This window comes from Arvicola amphibius, chromosome 1 (genome assembly GCF_903992535.2).
Source record: "Arvicola amphibius chromosome 1, mArvAmp1.2, whole genome shotgun sequence".
Lineage (NCBI taxonomy): Eukaryota > Metazoa > Chordata > Mammalia > Rodentia > Cricetidae > Arvicola > Arvicola amphibius.
Window position 1 is genome coordinate 35,123,802 of NC_052047.1, and position 27,576 is coordinate 35,151,377.

Sequence of the window (27,576 nt, forward strand, 5' to 3'; positions counted from 1 at the left end):
TCACCTCTTCCACCTGTCCCCACCAGGACGCCCTCCAGGTTCCGTCCCCCACCCCACCCCCGCCACCACCCACCCCCCCGTCCCGCCACCGGGTCCCCTCGTGCCGCGGCCTCCCCTCCCCCCACGACCCTGTCCGAGGCGCCGATTGCGCGGGCCGCCCCGGCGCCAGGCCCCGCCCCGCCCCCATCATCATTAGCAGATATTACCCTAAACACTTGCTCCTTACCTCCTTTCTCCCTCCAGGCATTGGCGAAGCGGGCTGTCAATCAGCGCTGGGCGGCAGCCCCCCGCGCGGGGGCTCGGAGATGCCAGGCTCGGCGACAGGCGGCGGCAGCGGCGGCGGCCACCACGGCGCAGACACACGCCTTCCCGCCGGCGCGCGCCGGGGTAGAGCGGGTGGCCGGGCGGCCGAGCCACCCCTGGAGCCGCGCGCGGGGCGGGCAGGGCCTCCGGCTCGGCATGGAGCCCGAGATGCAGGCGGCGGAGGAGGGGCCCAGCGCGCCCCGCATCTACAAGCAGCGCGGCCCCTACAGCGTCCTCAAGACGTTCCCCAGCCGGCGGCCGGCGCTGGCCAAGCGCTACGACAGACCCACGCTGCTGGAGCTGCCGCCCGCGCGGCCGTCCCCGCTGCCGCCGCCGCCGCCGCCGCCCTTCGCGCCGCTCGCCGCCGTGCCCATCAGCAGCAGCGAGCCGCCGCCGCCGTTCCCGACGCAGCCGTCCTACCCGGCCGGGGCAGGCCGGGCCCCCGCCGCCGCCGCCGCCTCGTCGTCGTCGCCGTCCTGCACGCCCGCCGCGCCCCCCAGCCACCCGAGGACTCCGGCGCCGCCGCCGCCGCCCACGGCCCCCGCCGCCTCGTCGTCGTCGTCCTTCGCCGCCGTCGTCAGGTACGGCCCGGGCCCGGCCAGCGGCGCGGGCAGCAGCAGCGCGGGTAGCGACGGCGTCTGCTTGGAGCTCAGTGCAGGTACCGACTCCCCGGCTGCAACTTTGCGGTGGCGTGGAGACTGGGGGATCGGAGCGGGGCAGGGTGAGGGGATCCCGGGAGGCCGTGCACGCGGGGGCCGGTGGGCCTCGGGAGCGTGCTGCGCTCGGGCAGTAGTAACTTCTGGAAGATTCCCGGCGCCGCCGCGGCCCGGGCTTCCGACGGCGGGCGCGCCTAACAGGTGGCTCCGGGGCGCGGGCTCCGGGAGGGCGGAATGGGGGGTGGGGGGAATGCAGGGATTGCAGGCCCTGGGCGGGGTACTGAGGAGGGGACAGTCCCCGGGACAGCGGCCTGAGGTCACTCCAGGAGACGCCCATTTTTATTCCCCGCCACTTCACTTTTTCCTCACGCCACACTTCCCTTTCCCGCCCGCCACCAGCTCGCCTTTCGAGGCGCTTCTGTGCCCCGGGAGGGCCTGTCCTTCGCTCCTTGAAGGTCCTCGCCCCCCTCCGGCGGTCCTGGGCCACTTAGGCTCCTCCGGGGGTCTCTGCGTTTCTTTTTCTCTGTGTGCTCCAGTTCTGATGGCGCGCACCCCTCACTTTATCCGTGGCGCAGACACTTAGGTCTTCCACTCCGAGTCAGCCGTGGACTGGGTTGGGAGGGGGTGAAGTTTTTTTTTTTTGGAGGGGCGGGGGAATCGCTCCTCCAGACGCGGGTTCGAGGGCATCCACGGAGCAGAGATACAATCCCCACCCACCTGGTCCGTGGTTTGCCTGTCGCTGAGTCGCGTGGGGATCGCCCACCCAAATATCGAGATTGCTAACTCACCCGGGAGCGGGAGAGCTCTGAGCAAGGCCTGCACCCTCTCTGCCCCCAGAGGAAGGACACGCAGCCACGTTTATGGTTCATCAGAGATAAAGTCCCTGCTCAGGCCTCTCAGGGCACTTAAGAGCCTCCAGCTTCCAAATGTCAGCGAATCTAAGCCTGTGTGTGTGTGTGTGTGTGTGTTTCCTAGTGACAGTAGACGGGCATTGTCTCTGAAGGAGTTATAGATGCTCATGCTAAGAGCCCTGCCGTTTGTCAATATTTTGACATGTGAAGGATTGGTTTGGAGAAAGGAAATCTAATTACAGGTTATAGTGAAGACTTGTTCCTGCCATGTCTCCCAATGCCTTGGAGATGTTAGAGATTCTGTGTTGGGGTTCTTACATGGCTTCCTTACTGTTTCTGAGGTGATTTTTTTTTTTACCCTGCTGCCCTTACCCTTATATCCCACTGTGTCTTTATATTCATTGTTAGGCCCTCCCCAGCTTTCGTGTCCTGTTTGGTTTTTGTTTTCGAATCAGGGGCTTGCCATGGAACTCGTTATTTAGGGGCTCTCTCTCGTGCCTCAGTCTCTATACTGCTTGAGTGTGCCCCTTACCCCAGCTTTTTTCGGCAGTTTGGGTCCTTCCCCCACTGCCCATAGTTGACCTCTTGTGTAATGTTGGTTCCAACCTCATCTGCCTGGTCCAGTCCGCCTGCTGCGCTGCAGTCCCTATTTCCTCCAGAGCCCCATCCATCCGCCCCTTCCTTACCATTTCCATCCACTTACCGCTCTTCCCCGCCATGATCTCTGTACGCTCTCCTTCAGCCTCGTCTCTTAGCCTCCTTTCCGTGGCTGCTTTTGTTCTGGACATTTCTCTGTCATCTTCATTTGGAGTTTTTTGGTTTTGGTTTTTTTCCTCCCCTTGGTATTTTTTTTCTAGTATCCTATTTTAAGTTTGTCTCTATCACAAGTTAGAGGCCATTGTCACTGAATCTAAAGATAGGAAGGGGCTTTTTTCTTCTTCTTTCAAACTTTTCCATATTACCAGTTTTCTCAAGGCTGTTCTGGTCAGGGTTTTTTTTGGGGGGGGGGGATTAATTGGGTTTTTTTTGTTTGTTAGTGCGGACTCCAGGGTAAGGTCACTAGGATGGTAAGGTCACTGGGTGCCTACCTACTGGTATGGGAAAGCTGAGAACTGGATGGTAGGTTTCTTCTGTGTCCCAGAGAACGTTCTGGATGCAGAGGGGGAGCCATAGAATTAAGGCAATAGTAATCACTAGTGGACAGACCATCTCTCAACGGGCACAGTGACTTGAGTGGCCATCAGAGGGACAGCCACATGGAGAGCCGATTGGTTCTTTGAGGGACTAATGGTGCCACTTCGAGCCAATGAGCTTGTGTGCTCACCAGGGCCTTCTAAACACATGGGGCGGGGCGGGTGGGGCTTTGCCTGTTGCTCTCACGGCCATGTGGCTGTGGTGAGTGTTCAGGGCCACCTTGTCAGCTGAAAGTCGTCGAACCACAGTGTGCTGAGTGAGCTCAGGGTGGAAGAGGTAAACGTGGTGAAAAGATGGAAGGTTGAAGTGAATCTTGTTTGCCATTAGATGCTACAAGCCATTGAGAAAAGAAATACGTGATTAAAAATAGATTTCTCGAAATTCTTATAAAATCTTGTGAAGAGTATAATTTTCCTTAAAAGGGGTAATACACCATGGTTTTAAAAGCATATTTTTCCTCTGTGGGAGGCTTAGAGTTAAAACCCACGTAGATCTTGATATGCAGCCTAAATTTGGCATCAGGAAATGGGAAATTGCATCTTTAAGCAGAGTACAATCAAAAATGAATTACAATAAATCCTATATAATTGCATAGGTCATTCTCTTTAATGAGATTTTATTAACCTGACTGTCAAGCTTTTGAGTCAGGCAGATATTTTATCTTCTTCAACTGATAAAAGTGTCAGCCATAAACCACCATATAAATATTCATAAATCTACACATCTGTGGCAGCCTATCAGCATCATTCTTTTGGACATTAAAAGCATTCTAATTACTTTCTGTCTAGCAGAGCTGAAATGCTGCCTGTTATAGTATGTGCTTGGCAGGCATGATTGCTTTTGTTTGCCATCACAAATAGCAGCATCCTATTTTATATACCGATGGTCCAGAAAATATTCAGGGATTGACTGAGCAGGATGAATATTAGGAAGCGCCACCTGCTTTTGATAGCACCGAGTATATTAACTCATCTGTTAATTTTTGACACATCATTGATTTATTTATTTAGAAAAATTGCATCCTGTTTTGCTGTGTTGACGTTTGCCATTATGGAAAAAAAATTGGCTGGCATTTTTTTTAAGGCATCCTTCATTGATTTAAGATGAGGGTGCTGTTTTCCAAGGCGCTTTAATTTTCTAACTTCTGTCCCCTGTACCATACCATGTAGGCCTCTTAAAAAAAGAAGTTAATTTTTTAAGGGGTGCCTCTATTTTGAGCTAGTTGGAAGTCCTTTGGTAGATGTAATGGGTGGGTAACATAATAGGTCACTAAAAATTTCCTGCTACATCTTTAATATTGACATATTTTACCCTTGACTGAGCTAAAATCAAAAGGTTGCCATTAATCTTCAGTGCTGTGATCTCCCTCCCAGAGATGGAATTCTTTTGAGGGGTGGGCTGGGCTGGGCACATTCTGAGCACAGCTTGCCCTACACAGAAGGCCAACAGAGTAGAGAAGAGGCAATGTTTGAGTGCCTGCTTCCCGTCCCGTCTCAGTCACTTACCTAATTGAGGATGGGTTAAAACCACATAGGTGCAGAAGAATTTCAGGAAATGAAAATCTTAATTAAAAAAATAGTAATAGCCCTGAGTTTAGACTTGAGAAGCAGGTGGGCACAATTTCATCTCTCAGTAGGCGCACAATAAAGCATGCTAAGTTAGTGGTCATTCAGAGGGCTTTGAAATTGTGATTTATTAACTTGTGGGGAAGTTAGGGATAGGTAGTTTTACAGTCCCTTTGTTGACTGTAGATTTTTTTATTTCTCTGCTATCCCCTGCATGTTGGGCACTCTATGACAAGAGGTTTGAGAAGAAAAAGCTAGGAAAAACCCATGTTTGTGTTTTGATCAGTTGAGACAGTCGCATTCATAGGAAACAGAACATTTCTCCATTTCTTAGCGGAAGGGGCTTGCACAGTTCCTGCATTTCTGACTGTAGTCTGTCCAGAAAGCTAAAGTATTGCTGATTGTGGTGCATATAAAATGGAAGAGTTGCCCCCACCCCCACCCCCAGTTCAGTGGGGATATTTTTATCACACTCTTTTGTATTTTGGTGTTAAAATATACTGCCCAGATGTTTCAAGGTTTTTGAAAAGAGGGAAAATTCAACCTTACAGGATTACAGTTGCCGTTCTTTTATAGATCAGCTCTGAGAGCAAATTCAGAGAGATGCCTTTTTCAAGTCAGGCAAGAACTGTTTTGGTGATCATGGCAATTCTCTGATGTTCTGAGTGCACTTTAATAGATTATCTTTATAATGTAGTATATTACATAATGATTTTTTTCTCAGCATGTTATGAGTTTATCCTTCAATTAAGAAAACAAATCACGCTTGTCCCTAAGTCAGATTTTTTCCTCTTGAAATCCATGCTGTAATGTGATTCATCAATATGATTAAAGCTGCCCGGTGTTTGGTAGGACACTGAACAAACGCTTTGAGCAGCTCTTTCTACACAGTTCCATTTAAGCCTTTCCTTCTGCTGCCATCCCTTTTGTCAAGGTTATGTTAGAGGTGCGTGGGCTGTAAGTCGGTAGGCCTGCATGATTAAAATGCACACAGTAAATACAACTTAAGGTCTTGTGTGAGATTATAGGATTAAATTGATGGCAACTGCTCCTTTGCTAGAATGGAGCATTCCCTGTCAATACCATCTTTTGATTTCACTAATGAAAGAGCAAAATAATGAAGTAAAATAACGAGAGTGGAGCACCTCTCCACTTGTGTGGTTCAACGGCTCACCTCCTAGTGTGGTGCAGGTCAGTAAAGAAATGGTACCCAGGGATCTGTAGGACTTAGGTACAGATCACGAGTCCGCACCCTCATCAGTGACCAGGTTTGTGTTTAGGGTTTTAAACTGACCCATGGTGTTCTATCAACTCTCTTGTATCTTCGCTGAGATGGTCCACACTTCTGAGCTCTGGCACCACGGTGTGCATTTGACTGGATAACTCAGGTGAGAGGGAACCTTCCGAGAGGTTTGTGGAAGGATTCCTGGGTCTTGACCTTGTCACAGGAGAATCTAAGGAAGGGCAGGGTAGTGCTGCTCTCCGGAACAGGAAGTAGACTGGAGAGATGGTCCATTGGGTGGCAAGTGGGAGGACCTCAGTTCAGATCCGTAGAACCCAGGGAAAGGCAAGTGCTGTAACATACCTGTAATCCCAGCACCCCTATATAACAAGATAGACAGCAACAGAACTTCCAGGTGGTGTTGGGTGAGGCTAGTATTTGCAGCAGTGACTGTTCAAACATGCTAAAAGTGCTGGCACCTGAGATAGCCTCTGACCTTTGGGGGGGCAGAGGTCAATGTTAGGTGTCTTCAGTCATCCCCTCCTGTTTTTTATGTTTTGAGAACTCATGGGTATATACAATGATCACATCTACCCTCCCATTACCTCCTCCCAGCTCCTGCCTATATCCCATGTGTATCTCCCCACTAAATGTCTTCTCTTTTTTAATAACCCACTAAGTCCAGTATCATGGTCCATATGTGCATGGCGGTACGGTAGCTCACTGGAGAATGGGCAGTGTACTAGTGACCACCCCCCAAAGTTATCACGGCTATCAACTGCCTCCTCAGTTAAGGATGAGGCTTTTGAGTCAAGCAGTTCCTATGCAGAGAGCCACCCCATTTTCTTGAGGCAGGGCCCCTCACTTGGCACTGACTGTTTAGTTAGTACTGGTTGGTCAATAAGCACCGGATAGCTTCCTGTCTGTGCACTCCCATGCTGGGATTGTAGGCGTGTGCTACCCGACTGGCTCTTTATGTAAGTGCTCGAAATGGAACCCAGCTCCTCATGCTTGTGAAGCAAGCCCTCAGTCATGAGCTAGCTCACGGTCTCACTGATTAGACCTTAGGAGAGGCTGGCTGGCAGGCCAGGGAGCCCCAGGGCAACCCTCTGTCTCAGTCTCCCAGTGCTGGGATTATAAGCATATACCCCCTACATCCATCTTTTTATATGGGTGCTGGAGATGGAGCGTGGGTCCTTGTGTTTACATGACAACCACTTCACCAACTGGTCTCTTTCATCGGTGGGTATATATTGAACAATTCTCCAGTGGATATATTTGAAGCACTAATAGCCTGACTCTCCAGTCCAGTGTAATCTGTAATCCTCTCCTGGACAGAAAAGTTTTAGCCCAAAGTTCCCCCAGAATGGTAGCATTGTTCAGACTTGGGGGGATGGGATACTTCGTGTGTATTGGGGGCACTGCTGGGGTTTCTTTATGTTTTCTAATTAAGTAATTGACACAGGACATTTGAACCACCCTTTCCCAGTACCTTCTTACTTCATAAAAATGTGCTAAGAAGAAAAAAACATGGTAGAACATTGACTACTGGACAGAAGTCTGTCTGTCGTCCATGTCCCGTGTTGTCTCCCCTCCCTCCCATGGCCCCATTTTTCCTGAGGCGGGACCTCACGGTGCAACCCAGGCTGATCTTCCACTCCTGGGTTTAAATGTTCGGCCTCCCAAGTAGCTGGGGCAGCATCTGTAACACAGCTCGTGGACAACACAGTTGGGTTTTCATTCATCACGCATGGTGAGTTTCTGGAGGCTTTTCTACTACATCCGTTGTCTCTTCCCCAAAGAAGACCTCAAGCGTCTCACTATTTTTCACTTAAAAGAACCTTATTTTTCTTTCCCCGACCAAATAAAACAAAAATATCTATCCAGTGTCTTCAGAGAAAGCCAGTAGCAAGCTACATTTTTATGATAAGTAAGAATTTCTAGCCCCTGAATGATTGTCCAGTGTTTTGTTTGTGACCATTAATCTGGGTAAGGGGAAGAAGAAATCTGAAGGATCCTCTTCCCGCGGAATAAGGCCTGACCAGTGTCACTCGGTACACAGAGATCTGTCTCTGTGGTGACAAGCAGGAGGGGGAGCCACCTGTTTCTGCGCATTAAGATGCATTGGACAATGTTATAATGCTTTCAGGATTTGGGAGAGATTTTTCCTTTGTCTCTAGCAAGGTGGTTGGTTTCCCTTCACTTTTTACTTTCCGCTGCTTGACAGTGTGCTTAGAATTCAAGTATGGGGCTTCATGGCACCCACACTTTCTGCCCCTGTAGGAGACATGACGATCCAGTGTAAATGGCTCTGAGAAGAGGGAGTCCCTTTACAGACGGTACTGGCCCATCACTCTAAACCCTGGCCTTGACTCCAGATCAGGAAGACTTGAGTACGGGTGTCGGGTGACAGTGTGTGTCACACTCATCCTCTCTGTAGAGCCTTGTGTTACCTTAGGTTTCTAGGGAGCTCTTCACGAGGACTAATCTCCCCTCTCCAGCTTGCATCCGTGAGCTGCGTGGTTGTAGCAGGGATTGTATCAGCTGATGAATAGCAAGGGCAGGAGGGCACTCCAGAAATAGCAGTAATGATTGCAGGAAGGCCTCCTATCAATGAGGAACCGAGTCTGCAGTGGCTGGCTCAATTCATTAGAGTGAGGATATTAATGAAGCCAAAGGTGTGAGCTCAGCCCTGTGCAGGCCAGAGAGGGACATCTCCATCGGTTCCCAGCCTTTTCTCAGAGTTAAGGGTTGGAGCGGCCCGGGAACCTACTGGTCACAGAACAATAGGGAGCTGTGTGTCCTTTCTGTGGTGGGTTCACTGGGCCTTTTGTGTGGGAAGGTTAAGCCGGAAATGGAGGGCCTTGCTTCTTCCATGCCTGGCTGCTGGTCACTGATGTCTCTCTCTTTCTCGTTTCATTCCAGAGAGCCGGATGATCTTGGATGCCTTTGCCCAGCAGTGCAGCCGTGTTCTTAGTCTCTTAAATTGTGGAGGGAAACTTCTGGACTCCAGCCATTCTCAGTCCATGATTTCTTGCGTCAAGCAGGAAGGCTCTAGTTATAACGAAAGACAGGACCAGTGTCACATTGCAAAGGGGGTCCAGAGCCAGACCCCTGACAACATAGACATAGAAATGCAATATATGCAAAGAAAACAACAAACTTCTGCCTTTTTGAGAGTGTTCACTGACTCGCTCCAAAATTACCTGCTCTCGGGGAGCTTCCCGACTCCGAACACCTCATCAGTCAGTGAGTATGGCCACCTGGCTGATGTGGACCCTCTCTCAACCTCCCCGGTGCATACATTAGGTGGCTGGACCTCCCCGGCGACGTCTGAGTCCCACGGTCACCCATCCTCCTCTACGCTGCCGGAGGAGGAAGAAGAGGAGGAAGAGGAAGGCTACTGTCCTCGATGCCAGGAGCTGGAGCAGGAGGTGATCTCATTGCAACAAGAAAACGAAGAGCTCAGAAGGAAGTTAGAAAGCATTCCAGGTATGCAGCCACACTTGGAGCAGACAACAGCAACTCAGATCCGTAGTTGTCTTGACTGCCCCTTTGTGTTCTTGTGTGTGTGCAGCTTCAGTGAGGGGGATTGGGCCAGGATGTTGAAAAGTTGGAAGAGCAAGGTGTGTAAGATGTCCTTGGGTTACCAAGTCCAGGCAGAAATTCCAGGACAAGCGCTAACCTGTCTTGTCTGTGTTAACTGCACGTTTTTAGGTCAAGCCCTGAGCCCATGGATGCCTCTATCGGTACATAGGTAATTCCTTGGCATGCAATGCCGTGGCATTGCTGTGCATCAACTGTTGGGAATCCGAGAGTCCTTGGAAAGTGGTCTGTATTTAACATGACCTTTGTGTCTCCTGGTGCACAAAGATGTGAATGAAACCATCTTTGCGTGAGCAGGACTCAGTCCTGAGGAAAGGACGGGTCTTTTCTGTCCAGCCCTTTCTCTGGCCTCGCTGGAGAACTACGTTTCAGCTAGCTGTCACGTCAGTGTCCGACCTCCTCCTCCCAAAGCTCATTTAGAAATTGTAAACTAATAGGGCAAAGACAAACCATTAATTAAACTGTTTGTGCCCCTGGTGTGAGGTAGTCCCTAACTCTTAAACACCTTCCACTTTCTTAGCAGTAGAGTTGGAGTTTTCTTAGGGCAAGACCCCTGATTTTTTGTTGTTATTGCTATTTTCTCTGCTATTAAGAAAAGTTCACATGGACTGTAGAGATGACTCTGCACTGGCTGCTCTTCCAGAGGACTTGAGTTCAATTCCCAGCGCCTACATGATAGCTCATAATTGTCTGTGACTCCAGCTCCAAGGGATCTAACACCCTCACACAGATATACATGCAGGCAAACCAATACATGAAATAAAAAGAAATCATTTAAAAGGTCTTTTTAAAAAGGAAAAGTACTAATTTCACTGTATCTTTGAACTCATCCCCGTGTGAGTGGGATTGACAGCAGGATTATTAGCTAGAACAAGACCTGTTTTCATCACTGGCCCCTCAAAGACGATAAAGGCAGGGCCACATCCCCACGGTCATCACATTTATGTTAACTCTGTACTTTAATAGAAACTGTTCTTCTGTTTAAGCCTGGCTTTGTGTGTGTGTGCGCGCGTGCACGCGCACGTGTGTACACACCATGTTATTGGTAGCTCATGTAGAAAAGGGGAAATGCTTTTTTTAAAAAAAGGCCCCATCTGTTCATTAGGGCACATAGGAAGGAAAATCAGAAACAGATGTTAGGATTTGCCTTCCCAGAGCCACGTATGGTGATCTATACCTGTATTACCAGGTCTTGGGAGGCGGAGCCAGGAGAATCAGGAGTTCAGGGTCATCCTTGGCTACAGGAATTTGAGACGAGCATGAGCTACACGAAACCTGTCTCAAAAACAAACACATAATCACATGCATAGAGTTGCCAAATTAAAAATCCCTTCCCATGTTTCATTCAGAGGTTGGGCTCAGAACGTCATAGAACCTGACTCGGTGTGTGTCTCTAAAGGACAGACGAGAGAAGTAAATCTGCATGATGTGCTTCAGCCAGGCTGCCAGGCCTTTGGGACACCCTAGGAGAACCTAAAAGCTGGTCAGACCACACTGTTTCTTGTCTGCCCAGTCAGGGAGAGCTTACTTTCTGCCAGCCCTGCAGGTGTGGCCCATTCAGTGTTAGTGCACCTCCCGCATATCTTACTCACCTTCCTCCTCAGGGCAGGGAGAGAGTTAGGCAGAGATTGACATCAGCCACTCAGAACCGTAGCTGGTTTAGCCACTCTTAGCGGTGCTCCTTGGCATCTTCCTGTGTAACACATTCCAGAGTGTAGGAAGAGGTGGCACAAATGGCCAGAATATTACTAATTCCGAGTCCTAAATATGTGGAAGTGTTCTTGACATATCATATATTTGGGGTACAGCCAGGCCAGGTGCTGGTGTCGGGGATAACTCACGGGTGGCCTGATCTGGTCATTGAACTTTCCGGAAAGGTGAAAATGCTGTACTCTCTTGAGCACTCTTGATCAGATCTTGAATGATACTGACTGAAGTAGTCTAATGAAGTAGTCTAATGATAGTAGAGTTACTGTGGATACCCCGGGCTTGTTGCGGAATTTTCCGTGAACCTTGAACCGACAGCCATTTCACATAGGACTGTGATTACATTAAACACGTCTGGAGGGCTGGGCATGGCGGCGCACATCAGCACCAGCACTGCAGCAGAAGCAGGAGGATCAGGTGTTCAGGGCCATCTTCAACTACACAGCAAGTTTGAGGCTATCATGGTCTACATGAGACCCCGTCTTCATTATGTCTGGAAACCCAACAATACACATGAAGACTCAAGAGATGAAATATGCACAGATGAAAACAGTGTAAAATGGAAAACACCCAAGCTAATTAGTGATTACCTGTGAAATATGGTCACTGTCAAGGGAAAGAGATTGAAGGTGTCACCTGAAGATGGACATTTGACCAAAAGACAGGGAGGCACGATCCTCTTACTTTCTCCGAGCCTTCTTTGGGTGAACAAGTTGGAGGATCATTCAGGCATCCATTCTTGACTCTTAGTGACTGAAGTTTTAGGAAAAATTGCCCCTAGACACCCACAGTAAGGGATAGGCTGTAACTGTATTTGTCCCTGCTCTCTAACGGGTCCAGAGCACCCCACTGTCCTAGAGACCGGGCATTCCCATAAGAAGACCTGGGGCTGTCTTGTAGCATCTACCCTAGTTGATAGTTTGTGGCAGCCGAACATCCAAGACAGACAGATACAAAGGAGAAGGCAGCATCCAGAAGTCAGGAGAGAGAATTTTAGGAAGATTGAGATCAATTGATTAAGTGCTGCAGACCACCCAATGGGAACCCAAGTGTCTTCAGGTTCTCCTGAAGGTACTGCCGGGAACATGAATGGAGGTCCTGCTTCATTTTCTCCCCTGAAGGAAAGCCTGAAGCATGTGTGAACTAAAGGGGGCTAGCCTGTCAGGCCACAAGGAAAATGCTTCACTTGGGTGGTCACAAGAGGAAGGTGTTAGGGCTAACCTAAAGGAAGTTGGGGGCGGGGGAGGGGGGATTCTAGTGCTGTGTGTTGCTGGTGAAGTGTCTGCCAGCCTCAAGCTGAGAGGCAGTCTTACTCTGAGCTCCTCTGGAGGTCAACAGTTTACCTCAAGGAAGTGACATTGGCACTTTTCCTTTTGTATTGTATCATTCTACTAGAAATTTGGAAGTTTGTCACATTTCTTTTTCAGTTTTTTAGTAAGAGATAAAAACAGGCTAAAAAGAAGCAGCTGAAAAAAAATGAATAAATCCACTTGGACCAGGAGTATAGTTCTTGGAAGGTAATTAGAAAGCAGTAGTGGGTGGAGTTTCTCAAAGGCCGGGGTCAGGTGGGGTATCGTCTAGTGAGCTCCCAGTCACAGTAGTTGAGAATACTCATGGGAATTATTATAAAAAGTCTATAGATATTAAAATAAGAGCCGGGCGGTGGTGGCGCACGCCTTTAATCCCAGCACTCGGGAGGCAGAGGCAGGCGGATCTCTGAGTTCGAGGCCAGCCTGGTCTATAAGAGCTAGCTCCAGGACAGGCTCTAGAAACTACAGGGAAACCCTGTCTCGAAAAAAAAACAAAACAAAACAAAACAAAATAAGAAAGCCTGTGGGGGATTTGTTTGTTGGCTTTTTTTGTGTGTTTTTTGTTTGTTGTTGGGGTGTGTGTGTGTGTGCGTGCGTGTGTGTGTGTGTGTGTGTGTGTGTGTGTGTGCTTTTTAGATAGGGTCTCCTGGTTTTTACCAGTTCACTGTGTAGCCACTGATAGCTTTGAACTTCTTCCTGCTGCCCCTGAAGTACTAAGGGTGGTTACAAGGTTGTTTGCTCCTCCGCCCAGTTGAATGTGGTGCTTTAAATTAATGTATTTACTGACACGATTCTCCTTGTATATCCCTGGCTGGCCACTTGCTCTGTAGACCAGGTTGGCTTTGAATTCAGATTTGCCTGCTTCTGACTCAGGTGTGCTGGGATTGAAAGGTATGCGCCACCGTGCCTGGTTTTCTATTTTTGTTCTCTGCATATTTGATTTTTTAAGACTCCACACAAAGGCTAGATCAGACAGACTGGAGAGATAACTCCGTCATGAAGAGCACTCACTGCTCTTGCAGAAGACCCGGGTGTGGTTCCCAGCGCCCACATGGCAGCTCACAAGCAAATGTAACTGCTGTTCCAGGGGATTGGACTCCCTGTTCTGGCCTTCATGGGCACCAGGAACACATGTGGTACACACAATGAAGGCAGACACATACAAAATAAAAATTAAGAGCAGACTGTATCAGACATGAATAATACTCCACTTTCCTTGGCCTCTTTTTCTGTTAACGTAGTCATGTCATTCCCGTGTCTCAGTGAACACAGAGTGTACATGTCTTCACGGGTGATGATTTTATCGGTATCATGAGGACAGTAGTCATCCTCACCAACAGTAAACTAGGATTGCCTTTCTCCACCCTGTCAGACACAGTTGGTATCTTTTTGGCTTTATGATGCCCGTTCCAAGGGCTCTGAGATGGCCTGACGGTGGGTTCGAGTTTTGCTTTCCTTGTTAATGAACTCTGAGCACCTGTCATTGACTGCTTTTTGGATATTTTTAAGTTTTTGGAGAAATATGTATTGTGTCCCCACCTGCCCAACCTCTTTGAAACAGTCTCTCTTCTGATCCTCAACCCCCCAATTCCTGAGATAATATGTGTATGTGTACTGCTGTGCCTGGCTCTTGCCTGTATTGTGTGGAAGGGGTGGGGCGGAGAAGGGAGAGTGGGAGGGAGGGCCTCTCACTGGCCTGGAGTTCATATTTAGGCAAGGCTGGCCAGTGCACCAGCCCAGGGATCCTTCTTAGGACACCACATCTAGCCTTTTACGTGGGTGCCAGAGCTGGAGCCAGGTCCTCGTGTCTGCAAGGAAAACGTTTTACTGGCTGAGCTCTCTGGTAGGAATTTTACAGTTTCTGCTCTTATTTTTAGGTCTCCTCTGTAGTTTTTAATATTTATGGTCTTATATGAGTTAGTGGTTGATTTTTATTTATGATAATACGTTTTCAGTCTTAATTTCTTTTGCATGTGAAAATTCAGTTTCTGGGGCTGGAGAGATGGCTCAGAAGTTCTTGCAGAGGACCCAGGTTCAGTTCCCAGCACCCAAGTTGGGGTAGCTCACAACTGTCTGTAACTCCGTTTCCCGGGGCCCAACCCCCTCCCGAGTTGCAGCGGCCGGTACATTGCAGCGCGCTTGCCCTTGTTCTCCCGGGTGCATACACGTGCACAAAATAAAGTAAATAAATCTCTGAAAAAAATTCAAAAGAAAATTTAGTTTTTCCCAGTATTAATATTGCTAGTATATTTATAAACATCTCTACTTCTGCCAGGCATGATGGAACACACCTTTAATTCCAACCCTGGAGAAGCAGAGACAGATGGACCTCTTTTAGTTCAAGGCCAGCCTGATCTACATAGAGAGATCCAGGCCAGCCCAGGCTTCATAGTGAGATCCTGTCTTTATGTGAGAAAAAGTAAAACCTACTTTCATCTTTTTGAGACAAGGTCTTAGTATATATAGCCCTGACATTTCTGATCTTTCTGCCTTCCCTTGCCGATGGCTAGGTCTATAGGCACAGACCATTGCACCCGGCGGAAGTTCTATCGTTTTGGTTTATTCTAACTGTGGGGCCCATCAGCCATCCTTTTCATCTTACAGACAAGGAAGTTGGGGCACAGATGGGAGAGCAGCTGTGGGTGAAGATTTACGTTGTCCAAGCTTTCTGACTTGGTGTCCAGCCTGCAGAGTCCTCACTGTCAGGGTAGCTGGACTGTGTGACCGCCACGTGATCCTGAATTAGCCAGTGGGTTAGTGAGCACAATGGTGGCTTTACTTCTGGCAGAAACCCAGAGCGTAGGCCTCTGAGAGCCTCCCGCACACTGCCTTCAGCTAGTAACGTAGCTTGTTTCTGTCATGCTCTGGGTGTCGGCACTTCAGCACTACAGCGGAAGGCCATTTTAAAAACGAATTCCCAAACAGAAATATAAGGAACATCCCTAAATAAATCGTGACAGAGACACTTGTTTCCAGCATAAGAACTGAAGCAAGGCGGTTGTGGCTGGGACATTTGTCAGACGACTCAAATTCCAAACTTTGCGCAAGTCTGCAAATGGCTTGCAGAAGTTTCCGTTTGGGGAGGGAGGTCCACGCATACCTTAGCAAGCACACAAACTTGTGAATACAGAATCCAAGAGGGAGTCAGGAATCCCTGAGCTGCAGATACAGAGCTAACCCCACCGGTTCCCTGTATCCTTAACAGCACTACCAGTTAGGAGTGCATACTTAGCTTCTGAGAGTGGCTGCAGCTGTAGACTCCTGCTGCTTGCTAGCTGTGACTCTTGACGGTCGTTTTCCCGTTCTGAGCCTCGGGCTCCCCTTCTCTAAAGCACAGCTAACAATATAGGAATATGAAGTGTTAAATTCAGTAAGCCTCCCCTTGAACACTTAGTATCAACTCTAAGAAAAATTGTTCCTGAGGCTGGAGAGATGCCTCGGCAGTTGAGAGCACTTACTTCCCTTCCAGAGGACCCAGATTCAGTTCCCAGAACCCACATGGTGGCCCACAAACATCCATAACTCAACTTCCAGGGCATCCAGTATCCTTGTCTAACCTACGTAGGCACCAGGCATGCCCATGGTGTACATACACACAAGAAGGCAGAACACAGCCGGGCGATGGTGGCGCACGCCTTTAATCCCAGCACTCGGGAGGCAGAGGCAGGCGGATCTCTGTGAGTTCGAGGCCAGCCTGGTCTACAAGAGCTAGTTCCAGGACAGGCTCTAAAATAGCTGCAGAGAAACCCTGTCTCGGAAAAAAACAAAAAACAAAAAAAAAAAGAAGGCAGAACACTCAGACAGATACATTAAATCCTAGAAGAAGAAAGAAAACTCGTTTGTAGATGTTGGTAGAGCATGCCTGTAATCCAGATGTCAAAAAGGCTGAGGCAGGAGAGACCAAGACTCTTGTGGGATGTATAGCGAATTCCCACCTTAACCAAAAAGAAAGAAGAGTTTAATGTTTGTGTGCCACGCAGTGCAGAGACCGGAAGTGTTTGCCAGAGGGTAAGCAGTGTCTGATTTCAGAAAGGCCAGCGAGCCTGAGGTTTGTGTCCACAACTTACAGTCAGTCTTCACTTCTGGGGTCCTGTTTGAGGGGCATAGGGTTCGGTGACTACCTGTGTAGCTGAAGGTAATGACGTTGAATTCCTGGCCCTCCTGCCTGCTCCTCACAGAATTGAGATTACAGGCCAGGCACCACTGTGCTTGGCTTCCTTCCTTCCTCAACAGCTTTGGAGTCTTTTCAACCCTCAGTGCCCACAGTACACCAAGTGTCCAACCCCACTAAACAGTTGTGACTTTTGGGCAACCAGACACTTTATCTGACCCCTGTTCTGCCTACCCCCAAAATATGCTGCCCTCTTGAGAAGCTTCTACTCATTCTTCAGTACCCAGTTGAAGCAAGACACTCCCGTGAGAGAGCCTTCCTAACCTCCTAACAGGCACAGACACAGTGCATACCTCTGCTCAAGTTGTTCTCAAGCCTGTGTTTACCCTAGGTACTCTCCTGATGTCCTGATAAGGTGAACAGGACACTCTAGGGCAGGGACAAAGCCTGTCGTCTTGAAGTCGCGGTTTCTGTTGAAACAGGGCCTTGTCTTTATCAGAAGTCCAACCTGGCGACTGGAGGAGTCTGATGCTGATCATTTGGTTTGGGGTATTTCTCTTTGGGAGCTTATTACATGTTACTGAAACAGATACAGTTAGGCTACTGAAGATTATTTAACAGATTGCTGGGATTGTCAGTAACAAAAGAATTCAACTTTCCTATAAAACTATTGAGTAATATTTTGAGAAGTTTGAAGTCTTTGACTAACAAAATAGATTAAATAGTGCTTGAGGAAAGGTCTGGGTGTGGTAGCACGGGGCTGTAAACCAGTCATTCAGGAAGCTAAAGCAAGAGGAATGGCGAGCCCCAGGCCTACCTGGGCTACATGGCTATAATACTGGTATACTAAAATTATTAGCTGGAGACCCACTCAGCCTTAATATGGGAAAACCAAAACTGCGACAGTTTCTTTGGAAAAGGCCCGCGTGGGAGTGGCTTACCCAGCATGGGCACTGAGGTAGCAGCTGGGTCGTGAGGCCACTGAGGAGGTCACCGGACTGCTGCTCCTAAAACACTGGCGGCTCCCAGCAGGCTTTGCATCTGCTTCCCTCGCGGTGATTCAGTCGGTCCTCCTAGGACTGCGTAGTAGGTAATCACTGAAGTTTCACAGGCGTGAGCACAGGAGCGCAGAGGTAGCGTAGCTTGCTTGCGATCTCGTCGGCACATTTGAACACACCCAACAGTTAACTGTAGAAGTGTAGTCTGCTTTGGTCTTCCACTGTGGTAAGGACCCTGAGTGGGTATTTGGCTCTTTCCCCCATGTAAATGAAGCAGCCTTAGAAATTAGGGGTGGGGCAGGGGTGTCTTTCCTGTTAAACCATCCCATGTCCACGTTTTTGGATTATGTGACGAGCGTTGTAATCCCATGTTGTTCCTTAGAGGGAGGAACACTAGAAACGCCGGTGTTGGAATGGGCACTAGGTACATCTTGGCCTCTTTTGTAAGCACCTTTTTCCCTCTGGTTTTATGAGACAGGATGCTGCTGTGCAGCTCAGCTTGGCCTTGTACGCTTGTGAACTTGAAAAGGTCTCCTCATTTCCCAAGTGCTGGCATTTAGATGTGCACTGCTACACAGTCTCTCCTTTCAGTAGAAGCTTCTGTGTTTCTAGTCCTCGTTTATTTTCTCATTGAAGCAGCCGACTGCACAAGGGAACAAAGGAAACCTGCCCAGTGGGCCACAGTTTCTCCACTATAATCAGAGTGGTTTGCTTAAATTCTTAATTGGCCCAAGGATGCAATTCCGTTTACAGCCTCTGGGGGAGTAATTGGCTCCTTAGGACCCTGTTGATATTTTGGTAACTATGAGCCCCTACCTCTCTCTCCACTTTTTAGAGGCTGTAGGAACCCAAGGCAGCCCTGAATGCACAGAACCTTCCAGAGCACACTGGTTCCCATCTGCACGTGCTCTGTCCTCGCGTGGGAATTCCGCTGTTCCTGTGAGCTGAACACTATCAGACTGAAAGTGGCTTTGCATAGTTTCCTGACTGTGGCCTGCTTTGTTCCAGGACTGGCCTGAGGGTGTGGCTGTGGGGCAGGCTGCTTTAATTCAGGCCTGCTTCAGCTCACCAGCCTCTGTTGTCGAGATTGACTGATAAAGGGCTTGAGTGGCTTGGTTTGGTTTAGAGGGGTTGTTTTGTTTTACGGTTTTGATTTGAGTTTGGTTTCCCACAGAAAACATTTCACTTGTTTCTGCAGTTTCTGTGTGTAAGTCTAGGCAAGTGTTCAGAAAGGTACTAGCCAAGACATCTGGAGGCCTCTGTTTCAGGGAAGATGTCTAGGGAACACCTGGAAGGTAGGAGGAGGGGACATCCAGAGTCCAGGAAATCTACAGGTGATTTCAACTATTTTAAACTTAAAAATGGTGTGTGTGGGGGCACTCTGTATATGTACTATGTGCATTCATGTGCCTGTAGAGGCCAGAAGAGGACATTGGGTCCCCTGGAGCCAGAGTTAACAACAGTTGTGAGATGCCCCAGTGTGGGTGCTAGAACCAAACCTGGGTCCTCTGCAAGAGCAGCAAGTGCTCTTAATCTGAGCCACCTCTCCAGCCCCACTAACATTTTAGAGAGTTGGTTAACTGAGTATGTCCCCTAGTCTCCCTGGCCTTTAGCTGTGTCTCCAGTGTCGGTACTCAGGACCCATGTACCATAGTGCTCCCACACTGGTTCATGTGCATTCAATGCCCTCTTCTCCCAACATAGTCTACAGGTTGCCTGGGGAGCAAAGAGAGAGTGAACTTCCCACCCAGCTTTGGGTTTATGACCAACACTGCATGTCAGAGAGCCAAGGGACAATAGCTACTTTGGTGGTTTTTAGACAGCAGTTGGTGTTAAGTTATTCCCACTATAGAAAGATTTTAAAACACACCTCAAGTGTCTCTCTCACCTAAATTCTTGGGACCAGAACCACTGTGCCATTTTTCCCCTTCATATTTGAGGATATTTACACCTATATAACAAGATCTTGGGGGTAAAGCCTAAGTTTAAGCATGCCATATATTCATGTTTCATACATACATTATATACATATTATAATTCAATTAGGTTTACTTTTATGAAAAATTTAGTGTGTCTGTTGTAACAACTATCATGAAATCAGGTGTGGTATTTTCTACTTGTGACATCATGTTGGCTCTAGAAAGTTTCAGATTTGGGGACAGCTTTAATTTGAGGTAAAGGATACTCACCCTGTACCACTTTCAATGAGAAGGACAAAGTAATCAACAAGGATAACTAGCATAATCCCACAGCTGAAATAAATCGCTGTTACTAACACTTAATTCTTTCGTATTCTTTCAATGTACATATCTCTAACATTATTAAAGTTAGAGTAAATTTTCTGTTTTATGAATTGCTTTGTAAGTATTTTGTGCTTAAATTTGTAATTCCTTAATCACAAAGCAAAAATATGGGTAAAAGGATGTTCATTTAAAATCCCACTTAGTGAGAATTACATATTTTACTACAATTCTCATGCTAATCAAGGGTTGAACTGTATGCATGTCACAGGACATTTCCATTCCTGTCTCAACTTTGCTGCCTTTTAAAAAAGAGAGACAGACCCAGTATATAGATAGCCCAGGCTAACCTTCACCTCACCTCCTTGTGTGTCTGTCCCCAGAATTTGGATTAAAGGTGTGTGACACCATGGCGGGCTCTCAGCACAGCGTGACAAAGTGGGTTGAACAGTAGGAGTACTTGACATTTTCCCCTAATAATTAATTTTATTAATAAAATTTTTTCCGTGCTCTATGTGTTGATCATTTCTCCTCCCCCAACTCCTCCCAGAACCTCCCCAACTTTGTGTTCTCATTCTTTTTCCCCAAAAAGTGAGTAAATAATTATCAGCACAAACAAGCAAAAGACCAGTAAGACAAAAACAAAATGAAACGGAAAATCCATTTTAAAAAACATGGAATTCATTTTGTGTTGGTCCCTGCTCCTGGCCATGGGGCTGCCCTGGAGTGTTGTTGATATACCCCCCCACACACACACACACACACACTCACTCTGTTGGAGAAAACTGATTTTTTCCTTTCGTGGGGGGTATAAATGGTTTCTCCTGGTGTTCGACCCCATATTGAGAACTAGCTAACATGTGCCCTCGCTGTTCCTCCCCACAGTGCCCTGCCAGACGGTCCTAGATTACCTAAAGACAGTGCTGCTGCACCACAACCAGCTCCTGCCGCAGCCCGCGGACCAGCCCACCGAGGTAGGCGTCGCCTCTGGGAAGAGGGGCTTGCAGATGGGATTCCCTCAGGTGAACCTGCTTCCAGCTTCCAGTCTCTGTGGAGCCGATTGGCGATTGGCTGGCCAAGCACATTGCTGACTTGGGGGAGTTTGTGGGTCTGTTACTGTGGGCACATATTCTGTGGAGAAAGACAGTGTGTGGATTTAATTTACAAAGGTTCATCCGCACCTCAAAAGGAAGGGGAAACAGCCTTTCAATTGCAAAGGTGAGTCCCATTCCTTTGGAGCAGAGAAGAGGGAAGTGGAGATAACATCCATCATGCCTTCGGGTAGAGCCCCCTGCTCTCCTTGGGCCTGCTCTGGGGCATCTGGCGTTCATTCCCTGGGGTTTCAACATTCTGTCCCAGACTGTGCACACAAGTTATTTTCTTTCTCGGAGCCACAGTAGAAACAACCAGTCTCCCATTATATAGGACAGTAGGCTCCTGACACTAGGGGTGTTTGAACACACTACAGTTTTACAAGTTTGAAAGCTCAGACTTGATACGTTGCTGCTGTCGCATTTTTAGACTTTTTTTGAGTCCCCCTTTCTTCCTCAATTCCTGGGCTTCCTTCCTCCACCCTCTGCAGCCTTCCCATGCCACGCCGCCACACAGCTTGTAAACTCTCCTCATCCCCATTAGCACCCTCGTGCCTCTGGGATTCTGAGAACCCTAGAATCTCAGATCATGCTTTCCAAATGATGACTCATTTTTAAATGATTAAACACACCTAAGAACTGTTTGTATGATCCCCACTGTTTTCATTACCTTCCCACCCTGCTCCCTACCCTCACCATTTTCTAGTGATCTGCAGGAAACCCCGCACCTCACCACCCCCACCTCCTTGCCTTTCCTGGGTGTCTGGTCCGGGAGCCCTTTCCAAGCCTGATCCCTCACGGTCTTTGTGTCAGCGCTGTCTTCTGGCCCCTGCCCTTTGAGCTCATGACATTTTCATCTACTGTTCCTGGGTTCTTGCCTTCCATCTTGTTCTCTACTGTCTCAGTTTATGGTGCCTTCCTCCTCCACGTCCTCGCCTCCCTCTTTTCTGAAGGCTGAAAGGTCCCCAGCATCACTGTTCACTGCTCGGGCTGTCCGTGGATGTCCACACCCACTTGACCCTGCGCAGACTGCTCCAGTGCCCAACCTGTCCTCGCACCAGGCGGAAGCTTCGCCCGGCACTGGGTTACTTCTTGTTCCCAACATTCCATGTTGATTTTCTCCTTTCTGGTTACTCTTGGCGCCTTTTACTTCTGCCTTTGCACACAACAAAGTTTTCTTTCTAAATTCAAGATCAAGCCTATATTAAAATTTGTAATTGAAGGCCGTGTTTGTCTGAAACACACGTGAAACGTACTTTCTCTAGGAAGTGTCTCTGATGGCCCCTCCCTGCCTGTGGCTAACCGAAGTGCATAATCTGCCTTCCGAGATTGAAGGGGGGGGGGGGATGAGGAGGATGGTTTCGCTGAGAAAGTGCAAAGTGGGGTGCCCCAGCACCCACCTAGGAGGCCAGGTGTGCTTTGTGGCATATGGCTCTAACCAGCCACGTAGCAGAGGTGGGACAGGCTTGCTAACCTGTCAGCCTTGTCAGTCTTAGCTCCAGGTTCAGTGAGAGACGCTGTCTCAAAAATAGAGGTGGAAAGGTCGAGCGAGGTGGTGCACATCTGTAAGGATTTAATCCCAGCACTCGGGAACCCCAGCATTGAACCCTGCTTCATGTGTCTAGGCATAAGAGTGCACTCATACCCCCACACACAAATGAGTAAGAACAGAGGGAGGATTGCCTGTGTTCCCTTGGATAGGGCTGTTTAAACTTCATTGCCTGTCATCATCATCATTATTACTATACTATTTTTATTGTCATTTCAGGCACCTGAGGATTTTCTCATTTTTATTATTTATCACATTTTATTCCTTTTAACTATGCTAAAGCAGGATTATAACTCTCATCCATAACCCACAGGGCATCCTGAGTTATGTTTGGGGCTATAAATTACTGATTCTCTTTATTCTGTTTCTTAATGAAAATTACCTCCAAATGGAAGTTCTGCATTTTATGAGACCCATGTTTTATGTTGATCTGTTGTGGTCTGGAATTGCATAGGATCCTTCTAAGATTTTCTCAAAGATTTGAAAAACACCTGTGCCAGCTCCCTAGTCACAGACACCCTCATCATAAAATAGACACAGTTTAGGGGCACAACTCAGTATTAAGGGATGAACAGAAAATTCAGCCTTTCCCCATTCCACCCCACTTAAGAGTTTTGGCCCTTTGGAAAAGGCTCCAATCTCAGTGAACCAGCCATAGCTTTTCCTTAGGTAAGCACTCCAACCCCAGAGAAACAGGTCTATAGGATGGTGATGATGTCGTAGTCTTGAGAAAATAAACAATTCAAGAAGTAGCTGTGCAGTTTTCTTCTAAGATTGATGAATGTGTTCACAGGAACTGAACTGACCTTAAGGGGGGTGTTTTGCTTTCACGTATGTATGTGGACCGTGTGTTTACGTGGTTTCCTCAGGCCCTGGAACTGGAATTACAAATGGTTCTGAGCTACCGTGCGAATTGAACCCAGCCCTCTGGAAGAGCGATCAGCATTCTTAACATTTGAGCCATCTCTCCAGTGCCAGGCCCCTCCCTGTCCCTACCCCCACTATAATTGTACTACCTGGGGCAATGCCTGAGACTGCTCATTAGTTGGTCAGTAAAGAGTGCGGCAGTTATTAAAGCCTTTTTTCTGTAAAAAGGCTGTAGAAGGAGTGGTCTGAGCCAGTTTGGAGTCTACCCACCTCAAGTTCCACCACTGCCTGGGTTGAAAGGTCATTCTGTGGAGATCCACTAAGCACTGTCCATGAGAAAGCATTTTCCCTCCTGCATCAGCCATGAAGCTCAGCACCCTTTCACTCAGTAGGAATCTGTGTTGTAAAGCCTGGCTAAGCAGATCGCTGGCCTGGCTCCTCATTCCTTCCTCCATGCCCTGCCCCAGACTGTACTCTGACCACCTCCTACTTAAGGGCAGCAGAAAGAACCTGTGGACCCTGGACTCCTGATTTCTTATCACACGCATGCACAAGGTCCCAGCCAAGGCTCTGTATGCTGCCACCTGTTGACCACCTACACCACTCCAACAAGTTCAGGTAGCTTTCTCAAGTTAATAGGACATAGAACCCAGGTCATTTTAAAGCTAACCTGTCTGTAAATTCAGATCATAACCACAACTGCCTTCCTTAAAGGAAACCCAGTCCCAGCGTCCCCTTCAGGACAGTGCTGAAGAGAGGAGCTTCTGTGTGCACTGTTGAGTGCTGTGTCCTAGTCCAATGCGGTCCTCACAGTCCCGCTGGCTTTCATACCATACCTTCTCCACACTTCACTAAGCAAGCGGGTTTGAAATCAAACCCTGGCAGACCCAAACAGTGCCAAATTTATAACCTGTAGTAAATTTTCAGAGTTGTAAAACTGAATGAGTTTCCCCTTTTTTAATTTTGTACACCTTAATTACTGGGGAAGAAGTACATTAAAACTAAGATCATGGGTTAATTAATTTTTCCTGGACTGTAGAATTTTATGGACAGCCAGAACTAAAGTAATGGTTACGTGGGTGCAATTGACTAAACATGGCTTGTAAATGTTACAGAAGTCCCCGTAATTAGTCCCACTGCAGCTATTTAGCTTGGGAATTTTACAGCAGACATAAATTATGAAGTGAAAAGCAAGAAGATTTTTGAGTTGACACATTGGTATTTGCAGAAGCTACAATTTGAGAAAAGCTCTGTTTTGCATTACTTTTTTTTCTGGTCCCTCCTTTTAAACCCATTCTTTTCATGTTTTCACTGTTACACAATGACAGTCATGTGTTAGGTCCTTAAACACAAGTAATGCCTATTAAAATAGACTGTCGGCAGCATTTCTCAAGAACCTAACTGGCAGCCGGAGGATGAAGGGACCTGTTTGATCCCACTCTTCAAAGTCGTTTTTGCATATTTAATAGATTGAAAGGGAAAGTTACGGGTTATATTTAAAGAGTGTTCCCTGTCATTGGATCTTGACACATTTTAACCTACCTGTTAAAATGCGAGTCATAAATAGCTCCTCTTTCAAAGGTGTTCATTATACCTCATTGGCTCTTGTTATAGAAAATGCAAATGTAATTTGAAAAGTGCCCGTTCTGAGTGTGAGCAATTACTTGTGCTCTTCAATGCCCGGTTCATTGTCAGCGTAGCCACTTGGTTTAAAAGCATGTTTGCCTTTGAAATGGAGATCATTTGGCTTCTGGCTGGCTGGCTCAGTAGGTAATGAGAAAATATTTTCCTTTTCCAGGGAAGCAAGCAGCTGTTGAACAACTATCCTGTCTACATAACGAGCAAACAGTGGGACGAGGCTGTAAATTCTTCCAAGAAAGACGGGCGGCGGCTCCTCCGATATCTCATCAGATTTGTTTTCACAACCGATGAGCTTAAGTACTCATGCGGCCTTGGGAAAAGGAAAAGGTCAGTTCAGTCAGGAGAGACAGGTCCCGAAAGACGCCCTCTGGATCCAGTTAAAGTCACGTGCCTCCGAGGTACTGCATCCTTCCCCTCAGTGTCCGCCATCCGTGATCCCATTTCACTGCATTGGCTGTGGCTCCCCACACAAGTGTTCAGCCGTTACTGTATTTTTATTTTTTATTTTTTTCAATCCTTGCACCAAGACCTTCTAAGCTTCATGTGGCCCATCTACTTGGTATTTGAACAGCTCTGTGAATGACTCTTTGCTCCTGCCTCGTTTTCACTGATACAAAGGCATCGCATAGCACCTCATGTTTCATGCTTTCAGTTCAGATTTTCTTTGCTGCCAGAGAAGGCCCCATTCAGCAAAACTGGAGCGTAGGGAGATCTCTGCAGGGTGAGAATTTGTAAAAAGGGTATCTTGCTTCCGTGGGCCTCATCTGACTTGCTTCTTTAGATGCAAAGCATACCAGAAGTAGACTTTACCCGTAAAACCTTTTCAACTTTTGTTTTGTTTTGTTAAAAGAAAGAAAGAGCTTCTATGTTAAAAAAATTCTGCTTAGGTGACACAGTTTTGTCAGTATTTTAGGTGATTGCTTTGCTCTTCACAGTTGTAATCAGGCAGAGGTTGGGGAGCTAGGAGTTGATGGAGCAGGTTCCAGCACAGACAAGTAGAAACATGATAGGGCCACCAGAGCATTGTCTGTCCTGGAACACAAAGCGAAAAGCACACCAGAAGACCCTTCATAGTTCAGTACTAAGTTTATTGACTAGAAAGACATGTTGATTTAGTATGGATGGGAATCCAAATTTTTCCTGTCTGGTGAGAAAGTCAAAGTTTATTAGATGATAGATAGATATGCAGACATTCAGTTAGACAGACAGACAGAGATACCTAGGTGCCACTAATAAGGCTTTGGTGATTGAGAGACTTGTCTATGTGCTCACCCAAGGATGCAGCCTTCTCTTAGACATTGGTACTCTGTAACCCCTGCTGCCAAAGTACACATGTCCTGTTTGGTAGCAGCTAGAGGTCTTTAGCTCACCCCACAGATTCTTGTTCACCACGAATTGAAGGGTTGGTGCATGCTTGGCTCTCAACCATCCTAGATGATTCTGATGCAAGTGCCCCCCATGCTTGGGGAAGCCGCTGCCAATCATTAACCAGTATCAGTGCTGTAAAGCAATCCTGTGGATCAATCCAAAAATTCCACATACTTTCCAACTGGTGGAAGTTTCTAAAATCTAACTTATTTAACTAATTGATCATAATTCCTTTTATTCCCAACAACATCAAAGGTGGTAGAATTGCTCAAGAGGCAGTGTTGGGCTTGGGCTTCTTATTTGTGGAGCCAAAGTAATAAAAACTGATCCAGCTGTGTCCCTTCTGGGAAAATGATTCTCAGTAGGTAAAACGCTTGCTGAATAGCTTGAGGATCTGATTCATCCCCAGGATCTATATAGAAAGCTGGGCAGAGAGCAGTTAAGGAAGACATTTACCTTTGTTTTCAACAGCATATATTCCCTAGAGGGTTCGGGTGGCCTCTGCTCTTGCCGTGGGAGCACTGGTGTGGGGTAGGTGGGTTGGAGTGAATGGCACTGTCATGGCATCGCACTGGTCCTCCATGTAACCTTCCTGATAGTGCTCCTGGGAGAGGTGCAGCCTGTGTCGTCATCCACCGAAAGACCAGCTGTTTCCGCTCTCTTTACTGTTGTTTGTTTTCCCGCAGAATTCATTAGGATGCACTGTACCTCCAACCCCGACTGGTGGATGCCCTCAGAGGAGCAGATAAACAAAGTGTTCAGCGATGCTGTGGGTCACGCCCGACAGGGCCGGGCAGTGGGAACTTTTCTGCACAACGGCGGCTCGTTTTACGAAGGGATGGATCACCAGGCGTCCCAGGATGAGGTCTTCAACAAGAGTTCACAGGACGGATCTGGGGACTAGCAGACAGAATCTTCACCCTCCCAGTGGTGTTTTTGTGTTTTGTTTTGTTTTGTTTTGTTAAGAGCTCCAGTTGTGAATGTCCATTTCTTGTCACCCTATAGTCCAAAGCATGTCCTTCTGTCATACTTCACACATTCTCAGACTCCTGCCCCACTGCCACAGTTCCCAAATAGAAATCCACTTAGGGGTTTTCTGGGATATCTCTGGCACCTGCAGTAGATTTGGGGTGTATTATATCACCAAGGAAAGGTACAGTTGATATAAGTCATTACTAGCTAGACATTGAGGGTGTCTCCTGTCCCAAGTCTTCAGGTCAGTCTGGCCTCCTGAGCAGAGCTGGTCTCCTGGGAAGGTTCAGTTAGTGTTCCTACACGTGGGGGAAGGAAAGACACA

General features: G+C 47.7%; 1 protein-coding gene across 1 annotated transcript; it reads left to right on the forward strand.

Moving 5' to 3' along the window:
- Positions 1 to 459: 459 nt before the first annotated feature.
- Positions 460 to 27,183, forward strand: Bend4 (BEN domain containing 4). The gene is made up of 5 exons (XM_038313022.1): positions 460 to 961; positions 8,717 to 9,283; positions 20,649 to 20,737; positions 25,069 to 25,309; positions 26,966 to 27,183. Exons 1-5 carry the CDS (start codon positions 460 to 462, stop codon positions 27,181 to 27,183), a joined length of 1,617 nt encoding a protein of 538 aa, XP_038168950.1.
- Positions 27,184 to 27,576: the final 393 nt, after the last annotated feature.

Coding starts and splice junctions, on each gene's coding strand:
- Bend4 (XM_038313022.1), top strand. CDS start 460: ATGGAGCCCGAGATGCAGGCGGCGGAGGAGGGGCCCAGCGCGCCCCGC. Junction 962..8,716: donor CTGCTTGGAGCTCAGTGCAG/GTACCGACTCCC, acceptor GTTTCATTCCAG/AGAGCCGGATGATCTTGGAT. Junction 25,310..26,965: donor TAAAGTCACGTGCCTCCGAG/GTACTGCATCCT, acceptor GTTTTCCCGCAG/AATTCATTAGGATGCACTGT.